This window comes from Tamandua tetradactyla, chromosome 6 (assembly GCF_023851605.1).
Source record: "Tamandua tetradactyla isolate mTamTet1 chromosome 6, mTamTet1.pri, whole genome shotgun sequence".
Taxonomy (NCBI): Eukaryota; Metazoa; Chordata; class Mammalia; order Pilosa; family Myrmecophagidae; genus Tamandua; species Tamandua tetradactyla.
In genome coordinates this window covers 54,493,792-54,516,265 of record NC_135332.1, presented here as the reverse complement: position 1 = coordinate 54,516,265, position 22,474 = coordinate 54,493,792, and the positions used below count along the sequence as shown (strand labels likewise).

Below are 22,474 nucleotides of genomic sequence, written 5' to 3'. Positions count from 1 at the left end.
ACTAACTAGATTGGAGAAATAATTGAAAGAACACTCATCTACCTCAGCAAGAACAGATGATATTTGCAAATGAAAATCAGAAAATTACAATATTATATATTTATATGTTATATAAATATATATAAAATTTAGAAACAATACCAGAAGAAACAGTTGAAAATGGCTGCCTCTGGGCAATGGTACTCAGAGATAGGGCAAGACTTTTCACTTCATTTGTATACAACCCTAGTACTATTTGATTTTTTATTTATTTATTTTAATCTAGCTATGACTTTAATATGTACATATTCTAGTATTAACAAAAAATAACTATTAAAATTTTACTCCATTTAAAAATATGAAGTATTTGAGGTTTTCAGGAAAACTGGCAACAAACTTATTAGAATTCTAGTTGTTAAAAATAACTAGTTGTGAAATATAGACGATAAAGATTGAGATGCTATAATCTAGGAATGCCGAGAGTGTATAATAATAGTGACTAGATGTACAAATTTTAAAAATATTTGTACATGAGGAAGAACAAAGGAATGTCATTACTGCAGGGTGCTGAAAACAGATGATAATTAATATTTTAAAATTTCAACTTATGTGTGAGACTAAAGCAAAAAATGTTTATTTGGTACAAAATTTATATTTTGACTAGTGCATTTCCTAATATAACTTATGTAGACAGCTTGATTGAACACCATAAGTACTTGGAATCTTGGGTAGGACAAGAGATTTTGTTGGTTTGTCGAGAGTGATGCCCCGATGAATCCCAGAGTGATTCGATCAGTGAGTGGAAAAGTATTTGCAAAGTCCCCTTCGGGGAATGGTGAGAACAGGGAGAAATTCAACTTCCCCAAGTTGAATTCTTGATATTCTCACAAGTAGTGTGGACGGCCAAGGCTATAGGCTGAGCCCCCAGTCTTGGGGTTTGTTCATATGAAACTTAACCCCACAAAGGACAGGTCAAGTCTACTTAAAATTTAGGCCTAAGAGTAACCCCCAAGAAAGCCTCTTTTGTGGCTCAGATGTGGCCTCTCTCTCCAGCCAACACAACAAGCAGACTCACCTGTCTACTTGGGACATGACTCCCAGGGGTGTGGACCTTCCTGGCAACGTGGGACAGAAATCCTGGAATGAGCTGAGACTCAGCATTAAGGGATTGAGAAAAACCCTAGAATGAGCTGAGACTCAGCATCAAGGGATTGAGAAAACCTTCTTGACCAAAACGGGGAAGAGTGAAATGAGACCAAGTGTCAACGGCTGAGAGATTCCAAACAGAGTTGAGAGGTTATCCTGGAGGTTATTCTTACGTATTAAGTAGATATCACCTTGTTAGTCAAGATGTAATGGAGAGGCTGGAGGGAACTGCCTGAAAATGTAGAGCTGTGTTCCAGTAGCCATGTTTCTTGATCATGACTGAATAATGATATAGCTGTCACAATGTGACTGTGTGATTGTGAAAACCTTGTGTTTGATGCTCCTTTTATCTACCTTGTCAACAGATGAGTAGAACATATGGAATAAAAATACATAACAGGGGGAACAAATGTTAAAATAAATTTAGTTTGAAATGCTAGTGATCAATGAAAGTGAGGGGTAAGGGGTATGGTATGTATAATCTTTTTTTTCTGTTTTCGTTTTATTTCTTTTTCTGTTGTCTTTTTATTTCTTTTTCTGAATTGATGCAAATCTTCTAAGAAATGATGAATATGTGATGATATTGAGAATTACTGATTATATATGTAGAATGGAATGATGATATGTTAATGTTTTTGTTTGTTGTTAATTTTTTAAAATAAATAAATAAACAAACAAAAAAAATAACTTGTTGTGATGGACTGCTGACCTTGGACATTACACATGAGGCCTAGTAAATAGAAGTGGCTGAAAGATGCACTGACTGAGAAGCAGACTGGCGAACGATGGTGTAAACATATACTGGAAGGTGCTGCTACAAAAAGGAATGAAGTTGTGAGGCATGCAACGATGTGAATGAATCTGTGGGGCATTTGGTGAGGCAAAATAAGCCAGAAACAAAAGAGCAAATACTGTATGATCTCATTTTAAAAATAAATAATCTGTTGAATCTTACTATACTCAATAAGAAATGTGCTCAGAGGTCTACATAATCACCAACATTCAAATGAATAATTTCTAAATCTTTGGAAAGGGATAATAAAAGATTAGTAAGAAAAGAAGATGGACAGCAAAGTTGCTATATGTTAGTTTACTGAAGAATGCACCAACATAAAATATTTCAATACTGCAAATTAAACATATAATTCACTGAGGTGAAGAATTCAAAATGTCCAAACATGAGAAAACATATATTTGCCAGTTATATCAAAACAGCATCCCAAACACTAAAACTACGTACTTTTAAAAACAATAGAACACCTAAAAATAAACCTTTTTATTTTAAAATACTTTCAAACTTACAAGACAGTTACGAAAATAATAGAAATCCCATACAGAGAATGCCAATGTTTCTTTGAGAGTCCCCCTCCCCCACTTACTAGATCCTAACTAGGATCATGTATTGTATTTAACTGTCATTGTCTCCTTCGCTGCTCTTTCTTTCTTTTTAAATTGAAGGAACATGTATACAACATATCAATGACTCCAAAGCATACCATTCAGTAGTATTAATCACATTCATAGTATCTGGTAACCTTACCACCTTCCATTACTGAAACTTTCCCATCTCCTCAGACAGAAACCCTATAACCATAACGTTTTAACTCCCAATTCCCTCTGTCTACTGTGCCTGGTAAACTGTACTCTATAATCTTACATATTCTGCTTAAATATCAACCTAGTAACTCCAATGGTATACACAGACTATGTTCCTATATTCCTCTAACTCCATACCTTTATGTAGTTCTTGTCACAAATTACATGTTTATGCATTGTGTCCCAAAAAACTGATTTATCATTATTTTATGCATTTGCCTTTTAGATCCTGTATGAAGTAAAGAGTGGTACTGCAAACCAAAACTACAATAGTAACTGTATTTATATTTACTCATGTTAAGACCCTTACCGGAGACCCTTAATTTTTCTGTGGTTTCAATCTAATGTCTGTTGTCCTTTCTTTCCAACCTATAGAGCTCTCCTTAGCATCTCGTCAGGCTAGTTAGTGGTGACAAAGTCGCCACTTTTGTTTATCTGGAAATGTCTTAATTTCTCCCTTATTTCAGAAACAGTTCTGTTGGCCATAGAATTATTAGATGACACTTTTTGCTTTCAGGACTTTAAGAATGAGAAATTGGTACAATCTTATTGAGGATTCCTTTTATATGACCCTTTACTTCTCTCTTGCAACTTTCAGAATCTCTTTTTATTTGGCATTTGACAATTTGATGATAACACGGCACAGTTTTGGTTTATTTGGGTTTATCCTGTTTGGAGTTCACTGAGCATCTTCGGTGTGTATATTTATGTCTTGATTTAATTTTAGAAATTTTCATTGAATATTCTCTCTACCTCTTCCTCTTTCTTCTCCTTCTGGGACTCCCATAATGCTTATATTGTTACACGTGATGGTGCCCCCACTGGTTCCTCGGGCTCTGTTCACTTTTCTTCATTCTTTCCTCTTTCTACCCCTCCGACTAGATAATTTTAACTATCTTATCTGAGTTCACTGATTCTTCTGCCAGTTCCAATCTACTGTTGAATCCCTCTAGTGAATTTTTTATTTCTGTAACTGTGCTCTTCAGCTCTGCTTGGTTCCTGTTCACAATCTCCATCTCTCTACTACTATTCTCTTTCTGTTCATCTATTATTTCCAATTACCTTTGCTTCTTTGTTCCTGTTTTCCTTTAGCTCTTTGTTTCTTCATCCATGTTTTCCTTTAACTCTCTGGCATATTTAGGACCATTTTTTAAAAAGTCTTTGTCTGGAATGTCCCAAGTATGGTGCTCCTCATTGACAGTTTCTAATGCCTTAATCCTTGGTCTGGGTCATCACCTCCTGTTTATTTGTTGGTTAGTAAACTTTTGTGTAAACTTGCACACAGTGATATTTTAATGTTATTGCTGGAATTTAAGACTTGATGCATCTGGCAGCAAACTTAACCATCTGCTTGCTTGCATGGTCTCCCACAGCCACAAGAGCCTGAACATTAAACTGCTGCTGGCGAAGGACTAAGAAACACTGCTTTCCTTTAGTTCCGCTTGTATAACCCTTGCACGTACCCAAACAACTTCGTCAGCTATTTGTACTGTCAAGTCTCTAACCCAAACCAAAAATCAATCTGTTTTTCCTTGTGATTGTATCACTGAAGATACTCCCTATCTTTCTTAAGCATTATCTTCCTCTGTGTCCATGATCTCCCGCGGCTTCTCCTGACTCTTGCAGCTGGTGCTGGCGCTGGACATCTCGACAACTGAACAGGATGGCAGTCACTACCCTCCCTCACAGGCCTGATTTTTTATTTTAATGGAAATAAAAAGTATTTAAAAATATGATATGATAAAAACAAAATCCACAAAAATACAGAAGTCTCTGTCGTTTAGAAGCCATAAAAATGGAGGGAAAGAGCAACTAACCCTGGTTTGGAGAATCCAAGACAGCACCTGAGTTTTGATGGATAAACTGAGGAAAAGGAGAGAAAGCCTTTCAGAAGAAGCAAGCAGCTCTAACTTGGTTAATATAAACAGTTCACTGGGACTGGAATGAGGGATGGGTTAGGGAGGAGAAGCAGTATAGAAGACTGAAGAGTAGAGTACATGCTCTATGTCAGAGTCTGGAATATATCTTGGAGGCAGCAGAGTTATCCAAAGATTAAACAGTTTAAAAATTATTATATATATGCTTTGGAAGGCTAATGCTGGTAGCAGAGAATGGGGATGGGCTGGAAGGTGGCAGGAGGCTTTTTTTTTTTTTTGCAGTAAAGTGATAATGAGGGGCTTTTCTAAATGAAAATGGAAAGACAAAAGGACAACAGAGGTAGAACTCACAGCTCTCGGTGACAACAGAATTTAAAGGTAAAGAAAAACTATTCAAAAATGGCTCTGTGAACAAAATAAAGTTTCAGTGGCTGAGAGATTTCAAACAGAGAGGTTATCCTGGAGGTTATTCTTATGTATTATATAGATATCCCTTTTTAGTTTATGGTGTATTGGAATGGCTGAGGGAAGTATCTGAAACTGTTGAGCTGTGTTCTAGTGCTCCTGATTCTTGACGATGATTGTATAAAGATACAACTTTGACAGTGTGACTGTGTGATTGTGAAAACCTTGTGTCTGATGCTTTTTATCCAGGGTATGGACAGATGAGTAAGAATAAATGGATAAAAAATAAATTATAGGGGGGATAAGTAAAATAAATTGGGTAGATGGAAATACTAGTGGTCAATGAGAGGGAAGGGTAAGGCATATGGGATATATGAGCTTTTCTCTTTTCTTTTTATTTCTTCTTCTGGAATGATGCAAATGTGCTAAAAAAATGATCATGGTGATGGTATTTTGATATGTGATGATACTGTGAGCCATTGATTATACACCATTGAAATGATGTATATACCCTAGAAAAGACATATTTTAATCCTAATTCCATTTTGAAAAGCAGCTGCTTCTTCTAATCCCTATTCAGCACTGTATGATTGAAACTGTAATTAGATCATCCCCCCAGAGATGTGATTTAATCAAGAGTGGTTGTTAAGCTGGATTAGGTGACGACATGTTTCCACCCATGTCACTGGGTCTTGATTAGTTTCTGGAGTCCTGTAAAAGAGGAAACATTTTAGAGCATGAAGGAGATTCAGAGAGAGCAGAAAATGCTGCAGCATCACGAAGCAGAGTCCAGAGCCAGTGACCTTTGGAGATGAAGAAGGAAACGCCTCCCAGGGAGCTTCATGAAACCAGAAGCCAAGAGAGAAAGCTAGCAGATGATGCCATGTTCACCATGTGCCCTTTCTCCAGAGAGAAACCCTGATTATGTTCGCCATGTCCCTTCTCACTTGAGAAGAGAAACCCTGAACTTCATCGGCCTTCTTGAACCAAGGTATCTTTCCCTGGATGCCTTAGATTGGACATTTCTATAGACTGTTTTAATTGGGACATTTTCTCGGCCCTAGAACTGTAAACTAGCAACTTATTAAATTTCCCTTTTTAAAAGCCATTCTGTTTCTCGTATATTGCATTCTGGCAGCTAGCAGACTAGAACAACCATGTATGGACTATATGTGTGGGAAAATTTGTCAATAAAAATTTTTTTAAATGGCTCTGTCAATAAATCTAAAACCACACTAAAGTAAAAACTGTATTAAATGTTTTTTAAAAGGAGAAAAATCTGGCTCTGAGGAGTCTAACTAGTACAACTGGGGTAACAACTATACTGTGCTGTTCAGGGGAGGAAACAGGATATAGAGGAGGAAAAATAACTGGCTATAAAGCCTGGAAACCTCAGTTCAAGCCCTTGCCCTGCCTCTTACTGACGGTAGGAATAAGGAAAGTGCTGATCTTTCTGAGCCTAGCTTTTCTCATATGGATAGGGGGATGATACCAATTTTGCAGATCATGTTAAAGATTAGAGAAGGAATATAAAGCACTTAAGAACCTGTCAGTGTATTAGATGCTTAACGATGGTAATTTTATTTTTATATTATTTAAAGACATATTTGAGGTAAGATCATCAATATGATGAATTTGAAATGTTCAGAATTTACCAAGGTGAAGAGGTTCCTTTGACACAACAGTAGTCCAGACACAAAAAGCACTGAGCATAACAGTGGGGATATTCCAATGTGAGCAAAGACACAAAGAGTGAAAATACGTTTATGTCTGAGAGCAGTGAATAGAATGGCTAAAAACGTAAAATGACTAGAGTTGTGTCTTCCAACTAGTTTCTCATTAAACCCACCAGATCACATAAATTACTCGGTATTAATATAGTCAAATTAAGTTCAATTAAGCTAAAATGAATTAAAAAAATACATAGGCAAACCAACTACATAAAACCGTATTTAGACAAGGAAATTTTAATTTTAATAAGGACTGAACTTTATCTAACCTTAAGGATATATTGCTGATTTTTTAAGTGTGGTAACTATGATATAAAAGGAAATGACTTAATTTTTACTTCTCTTAAAATGTGCACTGAAGATTTAAGGGTAAAATGGCAAACTGAGATGTGCTCTAAAATTTTCCAGGAAAAACAAAGAAAGTGAAGAGGGAGGTAATGATGAAAAATTATGATACAAAGTTGATGGGACAGTACATGGGCATTTGTTGTATGCTCATGAAATGTTAGAAAATTATACAGTGTTTAAAAAAAACAAGGTATTATTGAAAAAAACGGCAAAAGACTTGAACATACAGCTCACAAAAGAAGATAAGCAAATGGCCAATAAGCAAATAAAAATGTATTCAACATCATTAGGCATCAGGGAAAAGCAAACTAAGATCGCAATTAGAAATCACTTAACACGTACAGCAATAGCTAAAATAAACAATCATACAAAATGTTGGTGAAGATGTAAGGTAACTGGAACTCTCATATGTACATGTCTGATAGGAATATACATGATTTAATCACTCTGGACAACTGTTGGATAGCTGCTTGGCAGTTTCTTATAAAGTAAAACATAGATCCACCCTGTGACCTAGAAATTCCACCCAAAAGAAATAAAACATATGTTCACAAGAAGATTTATACAAGAATGCTCAGAGCAGCCTTACTTGGCTACAAATAGGAAACCCCATCAAAAGAACAGATAAATAAAAAAAACTGTCAAATTTGTAAAGCTAAATACCACTAAGCAATAGTATGATTCAATTTATATGTAGTCCGTAGATTTCTCATCTATGGTGAGAAATATGAGAACAGTGGTTGCCTCTGGGAGATGAGGGTGGAAACTAATTGGAAATGGGCATGACAATTTTCTATGAAGATGAAAATGTTTTGTATTTTGTTTTGAGTAGTGGTTATAGGAGTGTATGCAAGTGTTAGAACTCATCAAATTGAACACCAAATTTCTGCATCTTTAATTCTGTGGACGTTTACCTTAACAAAATACTTATTTGGTACTCAGGGAGGAGTTAGGACTGGATATTAGGAAGTCAGAGACAAGATAATGGGTGAAACTCAAAGCAGAGGTAATCAGAGTAGTAGGTAACCTTTACTCCAAGTAGAGGAAAAATAAGAGAGCCACTGTGGGTAAGACAAACATTCAGGGACCAGACACAGAGAGAAGTGTCTGTGAAGAACACCAAGGAGAAGCTGCCAGAGAGAGATGAATATGACAGAAGAGAGCTTAAAGGAGGAGGAAGTTGGTCAATGGCATGAAAGATAAAAGTTCAGCAAATTTGGCCACTGAGAGGTTATGTAATATTCTATTTTCTTTCATGGTAAAATTTATAAAGGTTTATTTTTTACACATTCTCTGCTTTAGTTAACATTAGTTGAGCATCCGCTATTATGTCAGCACCTTGCCAAGGTCTATAAATGTTTATCTCATTTAAACCACACAATCCTAGGTAGTGAATTACTTTTTAAAAAAATTTATTAATAAATAAATTTTATTAATTATATTAAATATACTAATTTAAAAAATTAACAACAAACGAACTAAAACATTAACATGTGATCATTCCATTCTACATATATAATCAGTAACGGTAGTGAATTACTCTTATTTCAAATTTTTAGATGAGGAAACTGAAGTTCACAGACTTTAAGTAGATTGCTTAAGATCACATAGATATTAAGTGACAGAACTAGGATGCAATGTGTGCTGGTTTGAAATGATGTATGTACCCTAGAAAAGCCATGTTTTAATCCTAATCCCATTTTGTAAAGGCAGCCATTTCTTCTAATCCCTACTCAGCACTGTATGTTTGAAACTGTAATTAATCATCTCCCCGGAGATGTGATTTAATCAAGAGTGGTTGTTAAACTGGATTAGGTGGAGGTGTGTCTCCACCCATTTGGGTGAGTCTTGATTAGTTTCTGAGGTCCTATAAAAGAAGAAACATTTTGGAGATTAGGTGGAGGTGTGTCTCCACCCATTTGGGTGAGTCTTGATTAGTTTCTGAGGTCCTATAAAAGAAGAAACATTTTGGAGAATGAGAGAGATTCTGAGAGAGCAGAAGGACACAGCCACGAGAAGCAGAGTCCACCAGCCAGCAACCTTTGAAGATGAAGAAGGAAAATGCCTCCTGGGGAGCTTCATGCAACAGGAAGCCAGGAAAGAAAGTTAGCAGATGACACCATGTTTGCCACATGCCTTTCCAGATGAAAGAGAAACCCTGACCAAGTTTGTCATGTGCCTTCTCGCTTGAGAGAGAAACCCTGAACTTCATTGGCCTTCTTGAATCAAGGTATCTTCCCTTGGATGTCTCTGATTAGACATTTCTATAGACTTGTATTAATTGGGACATTTTCTCAGCCTTAGAACTGTAAACTAGCAATTTATTAAATTCCCCCTTTTAAAAAGTCATTCCATTCATAGCATACTGCATTCCAGCAGCTAGCAAACTAGAACAGAATGATTCATTCCTTTAATCATTCAACAATGCCTATTACATAGTGGCTTATAGCCACTATGTGCTATAAGCAGGGATATAACCATGAACAATTGCTGTGAATGCTGCTGTAAAGCCTGCATTTGATGAGAACAAAAAAGTAATTGCCGAATTTGGTGAGATGGTGGTTAATGAGGACTTCAATGAGAACCATTTAGAAGCCAGTGCAGAATAGGTGCCTGTGTTTATAAGTAAAAACAGAGTATGTAGACCGATTTTTTTAATCCATCTATAAAGGTGAATGGAGAAGGGAGAACAGATGTGAGACCAGTAAAAGATTTTTAAAAGTTGGGAGATATTGGAACTTGTTAGTATGCTGATAAGGATAATTCAGAAAGGGAGATACTCATACTATAAAATTAAGAAGAGATGACCAAAAGAGCTAAGGAAGTGAGAGCGGAAGGTAGCCAGGCATTACCACTCACTGAGCAGAATAATGACATATATAAGCGCACTGGTTGCCCAAGGTGGCCTGAGATAGTAGAAAGGTACAAATGATGAGCTTAGATAAGGTGTCACGTAAGTGGCAATGAAGATACAGGTCAGGGGCTCAAAAGTCAACCCAGGAGCAAAAAGACGTGGTTGGACAATAAGATTGCTTTGACTCTTTCCTATATACACTTACTACCATCTCCTTCAGCCTATAGATATATAAGTTAAGAAATGACACTTACATCATCCAACAGTCTGCTTCCCTCTGGATCGATCTTGGAAAGTTCTCGAAATGCTTCATCCCCCACAAAGCAAATTTCATGTCCATCCTACAGCAATAAAAAGAAGTTTGGCAAAAAAGACACCTTAGAAGAAACCCCTGGTACAGCCTGCACCCTTCCTTGTAATACTTACAGGGTCGGCCAGAATAACCACTTGCACTGTTGCTTTCCCTGGGGTATCCAGGCTCACGAGGGGAGTCAGAATCTTTTGATTTTCCCTTTTCATCAAGTCTTCTATGTCAGGCAACTTGAGGAAAACAAAAAGGCAAAATGAACTAGGAGTCATGTATTGCTCCTACAGCATGGTCCTCATTAGCTCTGAAGGAGTCTTAGATCAAAGAACTAAGGCGCCACGTGTTTGATTTTATTATCTCAGCCACTCTTGGGACAACTGCTGAACTTGATACCAAAGTCACAATCAGAATGAGCCTGAAGAAGTGAGGGTGAATGGTCTCAGCCAGGTTGAACTAGGTAGGCAGAGTTTAAACAAAAGATCTGGGTGCCAAACATTACCTCTTTTTGGGGGCAAGAAAAGGCAATTCTTCCAAAAGCTGCTGCATGATCAACTGTACCCTTGATGGCCTGTAACTCCAGCTTACACTGAAAAGAAATAAGAAAGTGGACTTTTCTTTTTTGCAACTTTTAATATTCCAAAGTCATTCCTATAAGTCCATTGACATAAATCTTTTATTCCAATTTTTAATATATATTCACAAATTTTTTACAGATAGAAGCATACTTTTGGTTCAGTCTCTGTTCTAGTTTGCTAGCTGCTGGAATGCAACACACCAGAGACAGATTGGCTTTTAATAAAAGGGGGTTTATTTTATTAGTTCTTCACAGGAAAGGCAGCTAACTTTCAACTGCGGTTCTTTCTTACATGGGAAGGCACAGGGTGATCTCTGCTGGCCTTCTCTCCAGGCCCCTGGGTTCCAACAACTTTCCATGGGGTGACTTCTTTCTGCATCTCCAAAGGCCTGGGCTGAGCTGCGAGTGCTGAGATGAGGTATGCTGAGCTGCTTGGGCTGTACTATGTTGAGCTCTCTCATTTAAGCACCAGCCAATTAACTCAAACATCATTCATTGCAGCAGGCACGCCTCTTAGCCGACTGCAGACGTAATGAGCAACAGATGAGGTTCACATACCATTGGCTCATGTCCACAGTAACAGAATTAGGCACGTTCACCTGGCCAAGTTGACAACTGAATCTAACTACCACATGTCCACCCCTTGTCAACTTGGCAACTACACGCATCACCTTAAACAGGTGCAAAAAAAAATTCTCTTCTGGCTGTGGACCTGAGAATTTCAAAACAAGTTACCTGATGCCAACATGCAAAGGAGGACAGGCACAGGATCCATAAAGAGAAACTGGAAGGAAAACCTGCAGGGCAAACACCACTGGATTTCAAAGTCTGAAAAGTCATTTATCCTTCAGCTTTATAAAGCGGTAGCCCCGCCCTTTCTAAGGGCCTATGCAGTGACCCGCCTCTTTCCAAATCAACATCGGGTAACATTGAGAAGACCACCTTTTTCTCAGCTCCACTCTCTCCAGGCATCAGGGCCTCCCCTGGGCTCTCTGCCATTTCTGGGGCACACACTCAACCCCTCCATGTGGTGGCAGCCAGGCTCTCCCCAGTCCCCCAAGGAGCATGCTCTACCTTCTCCAAGGCCTGAGGCTGCACAACTCTTCCACTGCAATGAGGTGGGAAACTCATCCTCATCCTTCAGGGTAAACTCACCCTCTCCATGTATATGGGTGGGTCCATTCTCCTGGCCGAGGTTTCTTGGCTTCAGACCCGAGCTTCCATGGTTTCCACTCTGCAAACTCCAATTTGTCCCTTTGTGTTCCCCTTTGTCCAGATTGGCAGTGGTTCCATTTATACCAATAGTCTCTTCAAGCTCTCCAGAGCTTCTCCATCATTCTGTTCACAGCTCCTCCAAAATCTTCCCGTTAGCCATCCAAAAAACCATTTCAACATATCTGGTATTTGCAAACCACAGCAGCACCCCACTCCTGGTATCAAAATCTGTTCTAGTTTGCTAGCTGCTGGAATGCAACACACCAGAGACAGAATGGCTTTTAACAAAAGGGGGTTTATTTTGTTAGTTCTTCAGAAGAAAGGCAGCTAACTTTCAACTGAGGTTCTTTCTTATGTGGGGAGGCACAGGATAGTCTCTGCTGGCCTTCTCTCCAGGCCCCTGGGTTCCAACAACTTTCCATGGGGTGACTTCTTTCTGCATCTCCAAAGGCCTGGGCTGAGCTGCGAGTGCTGAGATGAGGTATGCTGAGCTGCTTGGGCTGTGCTATGCTGAGCTCTCAATTTAAGCACCAGCCAATTAACTCAAACATCATTCATTGCAGCAAGCACTCCTCTTAACTGACTGCAGATGTAATGAGCTACAGATGAGGTTCACATACCACTGGCTCATGTCCACAGCAACAGAACTAGGCACGTCCACCTGGCCAAGTTGACAAATGAATCTAACTACCATAGTCTCCTTTTAAAGAAAAAATTTATTAGAGCAGTTGTAGGTGTACAGAAAAATCATGCATAAAGTACAGAGTTCCCATATAACACGTGCACACACCCACACAGTTTTCCCTATTATTACATTTTGCATTAATGTAGTGACCTTGTTACAATGTATAAAACAATATTTTAATAATTACACTATTAACCTTATGCCATAATTTACATTAGGATTCACTCTAGGGTTGTATGGTTTTATGTTTTTTGTTTTTTTTTGAATTTTTATTCTGGTAACATACACACAACCTAAAATTCCCCATCATGTTGGTTCAGCTTCCTTTTCACCTTTTCCTTCTATCCATTTTCCTCCCAGGTTACACCACCCTCCACTTTCCCACGTAATGTATTAGCAACCTGGTGTGTATCCTTTAGTACTTTTTCTGATATGACCATATACAAATATATATGAATATACACATAAACACATATACGTCATACAGAGCTACACAATAACAAACATCTATACATATACACACCTAAATACATTTATAAAGCTTTATTTCTTTCTATTTCCAGAATGGGATCATACTGTAAGAATGTCTCCGCATCCTACCTCTTGCACTCACTACTACCTCCTGGAAATCTCTCCATGTCAAACAGAAAAGCTCCAATTCATTCCTTTTAATGACTGTATAACATTCTACAGTGTTGTCAGATTCATCTATCTGTGAGATTTTTGAACATTTCTTTTTCTTGATTTTGGAGCTGGCAGCTATTTGGCCACTATTATTTAACAACTTTTTAAAGGCTGTATTCCAGTAGCTTTGATTCTTGAAGATGATTGTATAACTATATACATTTTACAATGCGACCGAGTGCTTGTGAAAAACCTTGTGCCTGATGCTCTTATCCAGGGTATGAACAGATGAGTGAAAAAATAAGGACAAAAAATAATAATAGGTGGGTGGGGATAGGGGTTAAAAAAAATTGGATAAACTGAAATACTAGTGGTCAATGAGGGGGAAGTGTTAAGCGTATGGGATATATGTTTTTTTTTCTTTTAATTTCTTTTTCTGTTTTTAAGAACATGCAAATGTTCTTAAAATGATCATGGTGATGAATAAACAACCATACGATGACTGTCAGCCATTGATTGTATACTTTGGATGGACTGTGAGCATGTGAAGCAATCTCAATAAAAATATTTTAAAAAAAAGAAAAGAAGGTACTGGAATACAGCTTCAACAGTTTCAGGTACTTTCTTCTAGCCACTCTATATTGTATGGTATATTGCCATACACTAAAAAGGGATATCTATATAATGCATAAGAATAATGTGTTAGTTTGTAAGCTGCCAGAATGTGATATACCAGAAAAGGAACAGCTTTTAAAAAGGGGGATTTAATAAGTTACAAGTTTACAATTCTAACCAAGTGAAAGAGTCCAAGGCACCAACAAGAGGTTACCTTCACTCAAGAAAGGCCAATGGATCAGAAACACCTCTGTCAGTTGGGTAGCCACATGGCTGGCACCTGCTGGTCCCTTGCTCCCAGGCTCTGTTGCTTTCAGCCTCTGTTCCTGTGAAGGTTCCACACATTACTTCTCCAGGGCTGGCTTTTATCTCTTGGCTTCCTTTGGCTCTTTTCAGGTTCTAGCTTGCTTAACACCTTATGGCAATGACTGCTGGGCTCCAAGCCTCTCCAAATATCCATGTCCCTGTTCTCCATGTATCTGCATCTTTGTCAACACTGCTGTGAAGTTTCTGTCAGCTCTGAGGCTTCTGTCATTTCTCTAAGCTCTGTTGTTTCTGGCTCTCTCTCCAAAATGTTTCTTCTTTTAAAGGACTCCAGTTACTAATTAAGACCCACCTGGAATGGGTAGAGTCACATCTCCACTTAATCAAAAGCCATACCCACAAGTGGGTGTGTCATATCTCCATGGAGACAATCTAGAGTCCAACCTACAGTACTGAATCAGGATTAAAAGGGTTACTCCCATAATACTGGATCTGAATTAAAACACGGCTTTTCTAGGGTACATAATACTTTTAAACCAGCACAAATAACTTCCAGGATAACCTCCTGACTCTTATTTGAAATCTCTCAGCCATTGAAACTTTTTTTTGTCTCATTCTCCCTTCCCCCTTTTGGTCAAGAAGGCTTTCTCGATCCCATGATGCTGGGTTCCAGCCCATCCCAGGGAGTCATGCCCCACATTGTCAGGGAGCCATTTTCCCATGTAGGGGCGAGGGCAGTAAGCTCACCTGCCAAGTTGGCTTAGAGAGAGGGCCCACATCGGAGCAACAAAAAAGGTTCTCTGGGGGATGACTCTTAGGCATAATTTGGCTTAGTTTCTCCTTTGCAGGAATAAGTTTCAAAGGGGTGAGCCCCAAGATTGAAGGCTCAGCCTATTGAATTGGTTGTCCCCATTGCTTGTGAGAATATCAGGAATTTCCCAAATGTGGAACTTTAATATTTCCTCCTTTTTCCCCAGTTCCCCAAGGGGATTTTGCAAATATTTTTTTATTCTCTGCCCAAATTATTCTGAGATATATCAAGGCATCACACTAACATGGACAAACAAGATCTCATGCTCTATTCAAGATTCCATGTAATCATGGGATTCAAATAAACTGATCATACAAGTTAAATTAGATAATGAGCTACCAAAAATATAAATTTTGCACCAAATAAATATTTCTTCCTTTGGTCTCACATGACTTCTGAGCAGAAAAGTACCAATTTATACTCTACTGGTATTATAAGATAGTGATTTTCCCTAAAAATCTGATTTAACACTGTGATTCTTTAAAAAGTATTTGCCAGTTACAATAAAGTTGAAGTTTTAAAATATAGGCCATATCATCCTTTACCCTGTATTCTGGTTTACCTTAGTCCTATCCAGACAGGCTTGTTTTTAAAATTTATTTTTTTAAGAACAGGTTATACACACATGTTATAAGAAATCCAAAGAGTACTAAACCAATGAAGTCTCTCTCCTATTTTCTCCTCAGAGCAAATCAGTTAGAAGTTTCTTGTGTATCCAAACACAAGGAATCATGCATATATAATTTTTTAAAATACACACGGCAGCATGACTTACATAATAATCTGTCTTTTGTTTTTCTCCACTTAATGCTACCATGTTGGTACGTAAAGATTTGCCTCACTCTTTTTTGATAATCACATAATGGTCCGTTTCATGAATGAACTATAAACTATTTAACTATTCCTATAATTTAAAGAGCATTCAGGTCGTTTCTAGTATTTGCTTTTACAAACAATACTGCAGCAGATAACGTTGTACGCATTGCTTTGTGTCTACATATAAGTACACATTCCTAGGAATAAAATTACTGGTTCAAACTGCAAGGACTAAACTATGCTCAAATACTAGGTTATTAAAAAAAAAAAAAAGGTGAAACCAGATCATCATTACAGAATTAAATTTTGTCTATATCCCTCTGATTCAGCAATTCCACTTCTGAAAGGCTATCTATACCTAAAAATAAACAATGGTAAAATCTAGTAGTGAGGCTATCAGTAATTTTTATTTTCTTCTTTCTGTTTATCTATATAAATATTGACTCGCCATAAAGAAACTATGGGAACCACCTTCACATTAACCTCATTTATAAGCCAACCTCAAAACCACCGGTAATTTATTTCTGAGACTGCTCACCTGGTTATCAGCATAGCCCAGCAAAGCCCTTTGTTTCTCTTCATCTTTTTCATAAATTTTCATTCCCAGTAGATTAGACCAGTAGTTCACAGACTTCTGAAGATCAGACACTGCTAGAGTTACTTTTAATACAGGGTCTGTAAGGTAATAAAACAGAAGGACTACACAAGACAGTTCAATGGAATAGAAAAGAAAGCCCAAACTATGCTCAAGTATATACGAATTTAGGTCATAACAAGAAAGGATTTTAAATCAGTAAGAAAAGGCACATTTTTTAATACATGGTACTAAGACAACTGGCTAGTGCAAGTTAACTGCCAGTGCAAGTTATTTGGTGGGAAAAAGTTACATCTTTGAACAAAATAGCAAAATACATTCCTGATGGGTTAAAAGGTTTTAAAGAACGAAAGCATGAAAATATTAGAAACAGGTGATGATACAATTTTGGAATGGAGGAAGATTTTTCTTTAAACCCGACAGTAAAGAGAGTAAAATCATAAAGGAAAAATGTCTGCTAGGTTAATTAAACAAAATGGAAAATTCCAAGGCAACAATGACAACAAAAAATTATGATAAAAATTAAAGGGCAAACAAACACAAGTAGGAAAATATTTTTTTTAATGAAATTTAGTAATTTTATTTTACAAATAGATAAAAGTAACTTAGGCAATAGACTATAATTGGTTAGAATTAGTTTTTTTATATAGTTGAGTGATAATTTAGTTACACATATACAGATGCTTATCACAATGAGGAAAACATGGTTTAGAAAGAAGGGTTTGTCGCTTGATATTTGTTTACAGGGGTCACTAAAGAGAATAAGCTTGCTTAGGAATTCCTTTTTAATAGTTTTCTGAAATAAAAGCATCCTTTGATCACAATGGAAAGTAAATTCAACATATATTCACTAATGCAATAAAAAAAATACAATGTTGATGCTACCATCACAGTGAAAGGCACCTCTCAAATATCAACTACTACAAAAAGACTAGGGAGTTCTGAAGAAGATTAAAGGCATTTGGGGATTTCTCAACATCTAGATGACCAGACAACAAACTGCAAGATATCAGGTAAATGATACTAGTGAGAGCAAACTAGGTACCAGATATCATGCAAAGACTTTACGTATATTAACTCTTAGCATCACACCTTATCTCACTAAGCAATAAATGACCTTCAGTCAGCCATTATTAACTAACAGATTGTGGCAGTTCTTCTTTTCTGGTTCCAGGGAAATAACCAGAGATGCAGCAGTATAATAGATGTGATTTACCAGGCTTGCCAGTTGCTAAACTCCAGGACTATACAAGATGCTTATGGTATATCTGCACAGGCTAATTTTAAAGTGCATGTAATTAAGGGACAGTAATTCCCACAGAAGCCTGAGTCTCTGAAATATCATTTGCAGGGTAATAGTTTAATAAATTCATAAAGTTTAAATTAATATGAAACAATCTCATATAAAAACTTGTTAAGAGGCATCCAGTTGCTTATAGGCTTCTTCAATGAAAGTTTGTACGTCCTTCATCTGGGATGAATTATGAAGAACATCCAAGTCCTTCAGAAGAGCATTCTGATTTGGAATTAGCATCAAAATTTCCTTCTGAAGTACTGGTGCTTTGAGACTGTTCTGAGAAAGTTCTGGAAGAGAGAGTACTTCACTACTATCCATCTGAAACATCTGTTTTACCTTTTCCTCCTCTTCTTCCAATTCATTAGTCAGAATGTGAAGTTTGCTTTTGAGGCTTTGAATGTTCTCGGTCATTGACTCTGCGGTTGCCACTATTTTATCTATTTCTTCCTGCAATATTGCCAGACCTTCCTCATTAGCACTGTGCTGTGCCCTTTCCATTTTCAGCAGACCTGACACATTAGTTAAATTTTTCTGGTTTTTGGGAGGCACTTCCAGTGTTTCACACAGTTGTAGCAATCTTTTCTTCAGACAGTTGAGATGATATTGGATTTGCTTGTTTTCTTTAATACTGTTACTCAAAATTGCTATTATTACTGATTCCATCATAGATTGTAAATACTCTCTGCTACTCCTTGAAAGAGGTTGCCAGGTTTTTCTCTTGTTGGATGTTATCTTTATCTGTTTCAGATTAGTATGCTTTGTTTTTCCTTCAGAAGAGAGATGATTTGGGTATTTTTTAATTTTTTCCATTGTGTCTCTAATCTCTTTCTCTGATAACTCCACTTCTTCATCGTCAATTTTTCTTTTTGGATTTCTTTTTAACTTTTGAGATTTTTTTCTTGGACACATTTGCTTTGTCAGGCATCCTGATATAAGTGGGAACAATTAAAATCGTGCTTCAAAAATCACAGTCTGAGAAGTGCTGATTCTACTTACATCTACGTTAGGCAGTATACGTTAGTGCAAGATTTCTCAACCGTGGCACAATTTCTCAACCTTGTAGGAAACAGGCAAGTATCCTCGGTTGTTTGTCGTTTTCCCTAACGGCTTGCTGAAAGTCGCTGAAGTCAAATATCTCAATCTAAATACAAATCTCTAAGCATTTCGCCCCATTACTGGCACTAACTCCTGAGGGTCAGGAAAATATTTTTGTAACATATATTGCAAAAAGTGGCAGTCCTAAATATATAAATCACCTTAAAGATTAATAAGAAAAAGATGAACATCCTATCAAAATAGGCAAAAAGCAGAAAGCAGTAATCCACAAAAGAATCTGGAATAGTCAATAACATATGAAAAATATTTAACTTCACAAATAAAGAAATAAGAATTCAAATACAATTATTTTGTTATCTAATTGGCAAATACTTTTTAAAGAATCACAGTGTTAAATCAGATTTTCAGGGAAAATCACTATCTTATTATACCAGTAGAGTATAAATTGTTACTTTTCTGTTGAACAATTTAACAAAACATATCAAAAACTTTAGAAACCCAGGGGTGTGGACCTTCTTGGCAAGGTGGGACAGAAATCCTAGAATGAGCTCAGACTCAGCATCAAGGGATTGAGAAAACCTTCTGGACCAAAAGGGGGAAGAGTGAAATGAGACAAAGTGTCAATGGCTGAGAGATTTCAAACAGAGTTGAGAGGTTGTCCTAGAGATTATTCTTACGCATTAAGTAGATATCATCTTGTTATTCAAGATGTAACGGAGAGGCTGGCAGGAACTGCCTGAAAACGTAGAGCTGTGTTCCAGTAGCCATGCTTCTCGAGGATGACTGAATAATGATATAGCTGTCACAATGTGACTGTGTGATTGTGAAAACCCTATCTCTGATGCTCCTTTTATCTACCTTGTCAAGAAATGAGTAGAACATATGGAATAAAAATAAATAATAGGGGGAGCAAATGTTAAAATAAATTTAGTTCAAAATGCTAGTGATAAATGAAAGGGAGGTGTAAGGGGTATGGTATGTATAATCTTTTTTTTTCTGTTATTTTATTTCTCTTTCTGTTGTCTTTTTATTTCTTTTTCTGAATTGATGCAAATGTTCTAAGAAATGATGAATATGCAACTATGCGATGATATTGAGAATTACTGAATATATATGTAGAACAGGATTATACAGTTTTGTTTGTTCTTAATTTTTTAAAATTAATAAATTAAAAAAAACTTTAGAAATGTACAAAGCTTTTGAAAGAGCAATTCTACTTCAGCAGTTATAGAAACGATTCTGGATGCGTGGAGGGCATTCAGTACAAATACATTCATCACAGTGTTACTAATAGACACAACATACCAACAAAGAGGATAGTTTAGATTTTCTGCATTGTAATACAATGGAATTCCTACAGTGGAATCTGAATATATACATGCATTTATATATTTTTTTTGATAAAAGATTGGAAAGAAATACTCTAAAATGTCAAGAATGATTATCTCTGGCTCTATGGGTATTGTTTTCTTTTTCTTTTTTTTTTTTGTTTATCTAGGGAAAAAATACTATTTGTAAAAAGAATGTAAGTCATATTAAAAATATTAACACTTCTGGAATCTCTTCATATTGTAAAATGACTTTCTAAAGATCTGTTCCAAGTCTATACCTTACTAAATGATAAATGCAATACTTTTTTTTTTTTCTTTTTAGTTTTCTGTCTTCCTTCCACTTGCTGGAATAGCAGTTCCTTAACTGAGGCAAGGTGTTTCTCACTGGTACCCCTGCCTGGCAGACTCAATTTCAGTTTTTCCCATTCAGTTCAAAATCAGCAAAATCTTGGTTGACTCAAACTCTGAAGGATATATGGATAGGAATGGTAACAAGTGGTTAAAACTATACAGGAGTGAATGATTCAAAGGAGCAAGAGAAGCCAGCTGGACTGAGAGATTTAATTTCAGAAACTTCTGCTCCAAAGATATTAAAATTCCAAAGGACAAAAGCATCTTACCATTGTGGGGTTCTCTGTTATTGTAAGTATTAGAAATACCACTAAGACTAGGAAAAAAAAAAGTACAGTAGGCAACATGTACAGCAAGTATGTGTGTGAAGATTTTTCTCAATAAAAAATTAAAAATAAAAAAATGTATAGTGGGGTTAACTGCAGAAGTTTTAAAGTTAGTACATAAAACAATAATTGCCTATCAACAAAAATAACCATAAAAATCCCTTAAATTGATGGGAAACACCAGCGAAGTACTAAAATACCACTCTAAATAAGGTCTACACAGCCAGTCTAAACCAACATCCCATACTGGAATGGACTGCTGTTTCTTTGCTGAGTACCAGATGAAAACCATGTAGCATTAAAAACTATACATAATTTGACTCAGCACGAGAGCCATTTGGAAGCTGGGGCAGCTCAGCAGAGGAAAGACTATGTCTCCCATCTCAGGTCCACTTAGGGGCCTAGGTTCACTTTACATGGCAGGCAGAATTGCCCTTGCTTCACCAAGGTGTTTTCCCTTTCTGTGTTTTGGTTTGGCTGGTAGGTAATGGAATTTACAGGCCTCTGTAGCGAATAAGACATCAAATGTAAAGTTTCTTTCCTGCCACCTATGGTGGGCAGTATGGTGGCTTCTTCACCTCCTTTCCATTCCTTACTCACTGTAGTTTGGGAAACTGACCTTGGCTCCAGGAGTGTGACTAACCAGTCTAAGGGTAATCCTACTTCTTTTGCCAGTGATTGGTTCAGAAGGAGGCATATGAATCAGATCTAACCAAAAAATTCTCTGGAAGATTCTAGGAAAGTTTTTACTCTGCAATTCAAGAGAGAACAACAGGAAGTCAGTCTCCCCCTCTCTCACCAGATGTAAATGTGGGAGAACGTAGGCCCAACTGCTACTGGAAGCCATCCTACCACCATAAGGGGAACTAGCTCCAGGGTAAGTGGACCTTATGGACAACACAATGCAGACAGATAAAATCTGGATTCTCTGCCATTGCTGAGCTACTGAATCAATTAACCCTGACATCTTCTCTACCTATAGAATTCCTGCTCTATAAACTAGTGAGTTTACTTATATTTAAACTAATCTGAGTTGGGTTTTGTTATTTACAGCTTAAAGTATCCTAAAGAGACACATTAGCAGAAGAAAAGACCTAGTCTAGATCCCCAATAGCTATGCACCAAAGTGCCAGTATGAGAATATCATTTCTCAAAGAACAGATAAAAACACGGTTTGGCAAGGACACATCATTTCCATTCAAAAAGACTCCAGAGAAAGAAACATAGCTCCCACTCTCCTTCTGCCAAAGATGCCTTTAAACAAAGAGCTTTTACTAATTCCAATACAATTACCTGACTGAGGTAGACTGCAATTCTGCAAATAGAATTTATATCCTCCTGGGGCCTCAATTTCAAAAATATCTTCTGCAATTTCACTAAGTGGCCACTCCACCTTCCTGGCGTTGCTGACAGCCTGGCTAGAAGCCAGTGTGATACCCTGTGACAAACAACAGCACCAAAGTGTTACTACATATAATCCCAACAGATCTTTTATAGAACAAGAGGCAAAATCCCACTGCCTTTAGGTTGATTCACCTAAAATTTAATTGACCATCAAAATTTTCTTCTAATGATTTTAAAGGTGGTTTTAGATGTTTTTTTCTCAATAAAAACTCAAACCTTCAAGAATTATAGGATAGAAATTCAAATTCCAGCGACATTTAATCCATTT

The 22,474-nt window shown here is 37.0% G+C and overlaps 1 protein-coding gene and 1 pseudogene across 2 annotated transcripts in view; both read right to left on the bottom strand.

The window, feature by feature from the left end:
- The window catches only part of GLOD4 (glyoxalase domain containing 4), a 32,796-nt gene that overhangs the window by 1,264 nt on the left and 9,058 nt on the right, over positions 1–22,474 (bottom strand). For both annotated transcript variants that reach the window (XM_077165447.1, XM_077165448.1), the window contains 5 exons: positions 22,096–22,240; positions 16,385–16,521; positions 10,742–10,828; positions 10,362–10,475; positions 10,190–10,276 (listed from right to left, as the gene is read on the bottom strand). In XM_077165447.1, coding sequence (XP_077021562.1) covers positions 10,190–10,276; positions 10,362–10,475; positions 10,742–10,828; positions 16,385–16,521; positions 22,096–22,240 — 570 coding nt within the window. The remainder of the gene's footprint in view (positions 1–10,189; positions 10,277–10,361; positions 10,476–10,741; positions 10,829–16,384; positions 16,522–22,095; positions 22,241–22,474) is intronic.
- LOC143687972 (centromere protein Q pseudogene) lies at positions 16,713–19,461 on the bottom strand (annotated as a pseudogene).